At 36.8% G+C, this 9,368-nt stretch overlaps 1 protein-coding gene across 1 annotated transcript; it reads left to right on the plus strand.

Moving 5' to 3' along the window:
- The first annotated feature begins 808 nt into the window (after window positions 1–808).
- Window positions 809–8,158, plus strand: LOC114534174 (tax1-binding protein 1 homolog B-like). Its single transcript, XM_028555723.1, has 4 exons — window positions 809–3,079; window positions 4,681–4,907; window positions 5,560–5,747; window positions 6,377–8,158. Exons 1-4 carry the CDS (start codon window positions 932–934, stop codon window positions 6,535–6,537), a joined length of 2,724 nt encoding a protein of 907 aa, XP_028411524.1. The 5' UTR covers window positions 809–931; the 3' UTR covers window positions 6,538–8,158.
- Window positions 8,159–9,368: the final 1,210 nt, after the last annotated feature.

Consider the following 9,368-nt stretch of genomic DNA (forward strand, 5'->3'; position numbering starts at 1 on the left):
CGGCTTTTCGCAAATCACAACATTTACTCACAGAATATGCTTCCCAAAAAAACATAAATAAAACTTTTCTCAGTTTAATTCATCTATATGAGGCTTTCATTCATGTAAAAAAAAAATCGGAACTGAAAACTATGCTGAAAAACGTACGAGTTTGAAATAATATTAATATATGATTATGAAATTTATAAACAAGACTCATAATGCACGTATAAAAGAACCTTAAAAAGAGCCCTATGCTAGGAAAGCTGGCCAAAAAATAAAGGAAAACTAGTGTTAAAGCGTTTCGAAACAAACAACGAAACAAGAAACTCAAAACATAAGTTGGAAATACATGAAAATAACTCAAAATTAAACAAATCTGAAATGCGTAGTTGAATTTATGGCGAAAAATGCATATTTACTCACACGTACAGTCGGAAAATGCGGCACCCACATCGGGTAGATGCAGAGAAACAGATTGTCAGTAAAATGAGTCAATTTTTTCCATTCTTGTGGTCTCAAAATGATGAAAAACACGAAAATCTGAGGGTTTCGGGAACGTCACTCCCGGTCAAAAACAATGAGAAATATTTGGCCGCGCGAGTTAGGAAACTGAAACTGACGTACTATAGCGCTTCAATTTCCGCCATCTTTGGCTTCACTTTTTGCACCCAAAGTTCTTACTCCAGATATATGTGGAGCTCACTGGGTCTCCCGTCGCCTCCTCCCCAAGCACCCCTGCGCGCTCGCACATCTTACAAAGATCTCTATATTACGCTGAATGCAACCTTTATGTTTTCCAATAAAGCGCCTGGGTACGAGGCTGTGGTGTCGTCATTGCGGAATATGGTTCATGTCGTAATTGAAATAGCAAAAAATTGTTGTCGAAGTACTCTCAACTTTTGCTGAGTAATAAATATACTATATAACTAAAAACCCACCAAAATCGTAAATGGAAGGCGCTGTAAGCGACAGTTCGGTTACAAGTGAATCGATAGAAGAATCAAAATTTGCTGGTGTTGTTTTCCACAATATTCAAGAAATATATCTACCCGGAAAAGATATACGTTGTTGTTATTCCATCAAACCGTCTGTCTTGGCGACAGCAAACGACTGGATAGGGCTCTACAAAGTCGGCTGGCAGTCTCCAAAGGAATATTTATGCTACGAATACTCCCCAGTCATCGAAAAGAGTGCCGAACGTACTTCGTCTATTTCGTCCAGTGCATCTTTGTCGACACAAAATTTAGTAGTGTTTCTCGGCAGCAAGCTGCCCTCAGAAGAATGTGAATTCTATCAGTTTTGTTATGTTACAAGCAGCGGGGAGATTCGCGGGGCTAGCTATCCGTTTCAGATCAGTTTTTCTAAGCCAGGCGAACTAGAGTGCAGCGAGGAAGAGGACGAAAGCGGCGAAACATTATTGATTGTTAAAAATCGCACAACTTTGCTCGAAGATTCGCTTGCAAAAGCTTACGACGAAAATTCTAGATTGAAAGCTTCGAAAGAAAAATTCGAAGATGATTGTCTCAAGTTTCAGGATATGATCCTGCAGTTGGAGGCAAGAAAAAGCGATCTGGTTTCTCAAAATGAAAAACAGAAAAGGTTGCTGGAAAAAGTGAATTCTGAAAAAACTTTTTTTGAGGAATCGTTTAAGGAGTCAGTCGAACAGCTGAAGAGTTCTCAGAGTGCTTTGAAGTTGGCAAACGAAAAAACGGAAGAAGTTCAAAAGCAGCTGGATCATGAACGACTATGCCATGTCCAAACAACTTCAGAGCAGCAGAAGTTTGATGAAGAAAGATCACAGCTCCTACATGTAATTTCCCAAAGAGATGGCACAATCCAAAACTTTTTGGACAGTATTGAGGAAAATAGTTGCAAGGCTGCATCTTTGGAATGTGAAATTCAGAAAATAAAAAGTGAGAAAGAAGCTGTGCTGGAAGATTACAATAAGCTTGTTGTTGAAAACATCAAGACCAATGATTCTCTGGTCAAATCAAATCAAGCACATGCAGCCTTGGAAAAATCTGTGGCTGAACAATGTGAACAAGTTTATCAATTACAAGCTGAGAATTTGGTGATGAAAGATGAATTGGCTGCCACTCAGAAAGAGCTGGAGGATATGTCCCAATCATTTGGCAATAAACAATCATCCATTGCTCAAGAACTTTGTAAGTATGAAACCCAAATTGAATTGGTTACATCGCAGTTAGAAGGCTCCCAGAAAGAGTTGTCTGCCACCAAGGAGAAACTTGATGATGCCCTTTCAGTCCTAGAAAAGGAGCAAAAAGTTAATCAAGAACAAGTCCAAGAATATGAGGGGTCCATTTTGAAGATACAAAATCAGCTGGACCAAGAGAGAGCTTTCAACAACTCATTGTGTTCTGCATCTGATCGCCAAGTTGGTGAACTTCAAGAACAATTGAATGTTCAATTGCAATTGAATTCTTCAGCTTTGAAGCAGACTGAAAAGCAAACTCAAGAAATTAAACATCTAGAAGAGAAAATAACTGTAAAAGAGAATGAAATTGAAAGAATGCAACTTGAAATGGAGAACTATGCACAGGAATTGGAATCTATTAAAAAGCTGGAAAACGGAAGTTCGCAGTTAAATGCAGATGCCAGCAAGGCTGAAGGAAATATCGCTTTGGAGGGATCATACTTTGCTTTAAAAACAGCCCATGAGCAACTGAGAAAGCAGTACATACAGGCCAAGAAAGATATGGAAAATGTCTGGCGTCAAAAAGCTGATTTGAAGCGACAGCTTGCTACTATTCAATCTGAAATGCCTGAATCTGACCTGCGATTCCAAATGGCTAACCTAAAAAAGCAAATTGAAGACCTTCGTATACGACTGAATATGGGAGCTGAAGCATACAAGACAAAGTTTAAAGAGTGTCAGAAGTATGAAAAGCAACTCAAGAAGGTTCAAAAAGTCCCCAGTTGTCAGAAAACAACACAAAGTCCATCATCAATGGCAGAGTTTGAGATTCAAAATCTTAAACAGACACTTGAGAACGAAAAGACAACTGCAGCCACCCTGAAGAAATCTTTGGAAAACTATAAGGAGGAAACACACAATGCAAGAGAAGAATTGTCAACGGTAAACAGCTTTAATTTATCACTATAATTTTAAGCTTTATAGTAATATGCCACTATATTCAGCTAAGTCCTATACACACATTTTGCAGGTGTTTCATTAATTTCTAAAATGTAGCATTTCTGAGGATGGCATTCCTCACCACATTACTATACATCAGTCCATGCAATGCTCTAATGAGATGGGAAAAAAGTGTGTTTTTAACAGGCTTGGTAGAACTACGAGTTTTACAGCACTGGTCCCAGGAAAAAAATGAAAAAAAAACCCAGCAGAGAATCCTGCACCAAATTTCAATGTGACTGCATTAAATTTCTTCAAATTTTGATAGCTCATAGCCCCTCCCCCCATATTGATGCCTAACAAGCTCATTGTCTTGTCTAATATCCAATATTCATATCCAATATTGATATCCAATATTGAATTACTGAAGTATTATATTGATAAATCATTCAAACGATTTGATCACTCTCACTTGCGAATGAGATCTCACTGACAACATTGATTTTGACATCGTTATGAACACTTGGGCTAAAGTGAAACTGCGAAAATTTCCAATTAAGTTAAATAAGTGAACTACAGTGTGTCCGAAAAAGAAGTGACCCTATAGAAATTATCATACTGTTGTAATTTGTACGCCTGAGCGCTACGCTAAATCAACAGATGCATACTGTAGACATCAGCTTCTTGAATTTTGAATAACTCCTATTACAAGTCCACTTCATGGCTCAACTGACAAAACAGAGTCTTTGTAGTATAACACAGTATAATTTCATTAAATATTCTTGTGCGTAATCACGTGCGTTAAGAGCACTGTTAAAAACAATGAGATAATTTCTATAGTTTCACTTTTTGGGACACACTGTATATCAAAGAATAAAGAATTATTACTGTGCGTATGTAGCTACGTTCGCATTGGCTGTTTATTTATGCATGGACACCACGTATTATGTAGGCATGTAGTTATAGTGCTTGCTTACCAGACAAAAGCAGGGCATCAATCATTTTAGCAGGGCAAATCTGCGAGAAACCCCCCAACTAAATGAGTCTAGGTTCTCCCGTGCACGCTAGCCATCCCAGATATTAGGGTGATTTAGCATGAGGACGTGAACGTCAAAGACGACGTGAAAATGGCGAGTAAATGGCGTGGCATGTCCATATTTGGGCGCATCACGCCATTTATTCGCCATTTTCACGTCGTCTTTGACGCTCACGTCCTGGTGCTAAATCACCCTATTATTGAAGTACTTCGGGCCTGTTTACATGGAGCGAGTTATCCCGGTTAGGCGAGGTAAAAAGCGCATCAGATCAAAGGCTTAACCTTACTAGTCTTTCATTATATGCAGTTTTCACCTCGCCTAGCAGGGATAACTCGCTCCATGTAAACAGGCCCTTGGTTTGCTAAATGTTTTTGCTAAACTTGTGCTCATCTTACTTTAGGACACATTATCAAAGAGTTCACTATAGCTACTTTTTTTAACAACCACATATTCTAAAATTTTATAGCATATATATGCACACTATTAACTACAGTCATATTAACTACAGGCAACATATTAAGGTACTGTACTTGCTACTTTATATTGTTTCATATACATATTATGTAGATTAAAAAAGAAAAAGAATTCTTGCAACGACAAGTCGCCACTCTCGAAAAAGAAGTTTGCATCGGCAATGAAGAAACACAAAAGCGTCTGGTTGAAGATAAAGAGCTCCAATCCCACATTGAATGTCTCCACAATCAGTTGGAGGCAAAGTGCAATGCCCTAAATGATATTGAAGAGAAGTACAAGGCATTAACTGAGAACAACGAAGGTGTGATTGCACCATTAAGGTATGTAATTGAAAATGATATTTAATTAATTTCTTTGGTTTTTTACGTTGTTTGTGGGGAGGCTGGCACCTCTACCATATTAATGCTCTTGTTTTGTAAATATAAACATGGAGGGTGTCTTAAGAAAGCAGCCACACTTAATATTCAAAAATAAACACTTAGAAGTACTATTGTACTATTGGGCCTTATAACAATACGAATGCATGTTAAGTGCTTGCCTTTTTTATACACCATGTACAATGTTTGTAATGTATTCCTCTTTTGCGACAGATCCCAAGAGACAAAAAAGTGTAATTAAATGAATATCAATCAGTCAAACAATAATATAATAATATTCTTGTATATTCGAATGGTGACAGTCAATAAGTAATTTCGCTTGTAAATGTATATTCAGGTAATTGCACTAATGAAGGCCCGGGTTAACGGACCGAAAGCTTTGCAGTATTTAACGTGGTATACCTACAAGCTAAATTACGTAATAATATAATAGTTTCAAACAAAACCTGGTGTAATAGCTACGTTAAAAAATGACGCACACCCATTGATAATGTAGAACATTATTTATTCGCAAACTTTGACCGGACAATTTTATCCCATTTTAAAAACCCCATGCATAAAAGTTTTACACGATTTCATGTCTCTTTACTTTAAGTGACGAGAATGAAAAACTTCAGCGTGCCCTTGAAGATGCATCCAATCAAAATGATTCGATAGTGATGGAGATGCAAGCTGAGAGAATTAAATGGAAACAGCAGATGGAGAAGCAGAATGCACTTATAGAAGAACTGAAAAGAAAAATTGGTGTTGATTGTGTTGCTTCGCAAGACGACGCAAACAAAGGTGAGTTTTCATTTTTCTTCGTTAGTTTTTGACGTTTTTGGTTTAACTAGAAGAGAAGATCTGAACGTTACTTTTTTGGCACCATTTCCGTTAGAACATCAGGGAAGCGAAAACGAAGGCTAAGCCAATCGAGGCAAATTCCTGTAACCCGAGATTAAACGAAGCGGTGAAATAACTTTGAGGCCTGGGTTATACATGCAGGGCGACTCTGATTGGCCATTTCTGTCCTTAACTACAGCTAACAGTTAACTGGTCTTTTATATAACTTGCTCCAACTTCGTTCCCAGGGTCCTTTTAATACCTAAAATTAATCTTCTCGTGGATTTCATCATAGAGATTATTAAGCTAGCGGCAATATAACGTGTGAAAATTTACGGTGTCCTAGGGAACAACTTTGCCTTCGGCTCTGAAATGCGCAATAATGAAATTAACCACGGGGTTAATTTATATGGACGTATAACGATTAGGTTCGAATATGCGTCAAATATTTAAATCACATTATACTGGAATTAATTAATAAAAAAAGTAAAGCTATCTCAATATATGTTAACTTTGCCACAACGTCAAGTGTAAAAAATGAAAAGAAAAGTAAACCTATATATTTGTTTTGTGGTTTGTTTTTAATATAGACAATGTATTTGAGTCGACCATAGTGGAGAAGACTAGCCGAGGACCCCCTTCGACCTCGATTCAACCTGAGCATCAGTGTCCTATCTGTGAAATTTTTTATCCACCCCACTGCGCGCAGAAGGACTTTGAAGAACACGTTCGTTCACATTTTGATGATTAGTGATAGGTACGTAAGAATGGAATAAAAAAATTTGTGTACTGCATTTATAATTAATTAGCCTAAAATCGACACATTGTAAGTGTGTGTACTATAGACGCGGAAATCAGCATTCAAAGAATTCCTTTGGTTTGAATAAACCGTCAGACCAATAGTCTGAAATGCAGACAATTTTAGGCAGTCAAAAAAAATTATCTATGCTAAGCCCCCAACATTTACTTCGAGGGAGCTATAATCTCCCCTGTCCTGAGTCTCAGGTGGACATCTGAAGCGAAAAATAGCCGAATCAATAAATTTAGGATTTCGTCTAAGATATAGTACACGTACTTCATAAGTTATATATCGTAGAAAGAGAGGGAAATTTGTAATACAAAGTATGATAATTTAGATCGAAAATGGGCTAAAACATTTGGCGTAAAAACAGGCATTAATAGTACTGCAAGAGCAAGTTGTTAGAGCTGAAATGGTTAAGTAATTCTATACCCATATATATCCGATTAATATAGAGTTTTGTATACTTGGCTCGTGCAACTTATGTCAATACCCCCATTGGAGTGCGCATAGATTATATATCCACTATGTTTAAAGACATTATTTTACTACTAAAACCATGTGGAATGCTTTTGAAATAGTAACTTTTTAATAAGTTCTTTACACGTTTGTTCGTGTAAGCACCACGTGAGTTAAGTTTTGCAAAACTTAATTAATTGTTAAAAAATTAAATTATTGCAAAGCTAAATTCATCTGGCGTTTCCACTAAAAAATCCATAATTCCAGCAAATCATATAATGGTCTGTCTAGTTCCCACGTTTTTGTCTCCACGTTCACCTGACTGAAATAACATATAATTATAAAGAACTGAATATATAATTACAGTACTCCACTAAGGTGGCTCCCTACAGTTTTAATTAGGTTGCACACCGTTGTGCTTATTTTATCATGTTGCCAGGTTTGATCACGAAACTCGGCTAGGTAACTGCTACATCAATGCATATTACGAACGATTAACAATTTCGTTAATGGACCTTTTGCATATAATAAACCAATTTTTTATTCGGGCAACAAAAAGGAAATTTCCTAAAAGTTTGGCTGCGAAATGTTGCAAAGTATGGAAAAAAATAGCCAGGCGAAGTTGGCAATTTGTATACTTTTTTACTACGGCCGGAAGTGTGTAACTAAACTAGTTACACGCTCCCGACCGTAGTATAATGTAGTATATATTTTCCATACTTTACAACATTTCGCTGCCAAACTTGGCAAATATACTAATTTCGGTATGCTCTTTTTAGCTGTGGTGATTTATTTCCTTCTTGCTATGTAGATCATAAGCTGGTCTATTATGCAAAAGGTCCATTATTCTCTGTTTTACAACAGGGCAATTTTAAAATAAATAAATTTTCTCCGGTAAAAGTTTCTAATTCTTTGCACACAGGAATATTACCTATATTTAGTTTAAATGATGGCAAACCGTTGTGCTGAAAAAATAATCGTACGAGCACTTTTTGAGGTAATTTTTTTATCTTTCGCTCGTACGGTTTTATTAACTTCTACACATTTCTATATTATTCATTTCAATATTAGAGGGAAGTCAGAGAGGTTTTAAAAATATTTACCGGAAGAAACACAATCGGGAATCATACGATTATTTTTATGTTCGTTTACGTTGGACGCGTGTATATCACCACGTTTTTTCGCAAAAATATATTTGTTGGAACACGGGTTGGAATTGATGCTCCAAAATATTACTAATATAAACAATACCATAATTTCATTTGTTAATGATTTTGAAAAATAAAACTGTAGGGAGCCACCTTAAGAAAAGAATATTGTCACTATAGACTGCACGAGCTGAATAATTTTTGGTCAGTTTTTCATGTAATCAAATACATATAAATTTATGCCTGGTGATTATTTGATTTAGTCATGTTTTTATGATCCTTACTTTCTCTGTATGGTATTCTACTGCATCGTATACTTTAAAAAATAGCTTTGGGCTGGTTCAGGAATATTTCAAAGTTGATTAAGATTGTGCATAAAAACTGCAACCCTGAGATTTGTACATTAGACCTTGTCGAGGATTTTAAAAATTGGATTGACTGCAACAGGGCTATAGAATTTAAAAACTGTTTGTAACTCCGCTGTCATCGTATAAACGTGTTGAATAGCGTGATGTTGATTTGAAACGATATTGTTAACCGATTTATCTGTATCGCGATAACGAGCTGGGAGAAAATATTGGGCCATACTACAGTCAATTTATCGGCAAGGCTAAAATGAGTACCCGTACCAATTTCATCCATGCTTGGCTTTTCTATTGGTAGCCTGAACTAATAAACTAAATAAAATCAATAAAACTGGTCACGGGTACCTGATTTAACAAGACAGGACAGCGGGTCCTGATAATACCATCGGACTTGCCACAGCAACTTGGTTACTTGGAGTGAGTAGTGCGAACACATTTTGTTGTTGGCTTGTAAACAAACTGGTAACAACTTGTTTGCAGACTCAATTACAACTTGTGCGTTTTTGCGATTGAGGCTAAACCAATGGGTCCCTGTCCTCAATATGGGGATACTCATACTGGTGTGATCCGGGGCACTTGCGTTGTCTAAACCGTATCATACGTGCGTTTCGCCACTGATGGTCAGGCGGATGTTCTTTGGTGTCCTTTTGAGGTATTTCTATAAGACAATGAATCGAAATCTTTATGCCGAATCAAAGTCCAAAGAAGAATGTTAATAGCGAGATTGACGATGCATTATAGGCTTCAGAATTATTCATTCACATTCGCAAAATCATTCTGTGATAAATTTTGCATTGCCTCTTTATTTACT

The sequence above is a fragment of the Dendronephthya gigantea genome, unplaced genomic scaffold (genome assembly GCF_004324835.1).
Source record: "Dendronephthya gigantea isolate DGI-Jeju-01 unplaced genomic scaffold, DenGig_1.0 000098F, whole genome shotgun sequence".
Lineage (NCBI taxonomy): Eukaryota > Metazoa > Cnidaria > Anthozoa > Malacalcyonacea > Nephtheidae > Dendronephthya > Dendronephthya gigantea.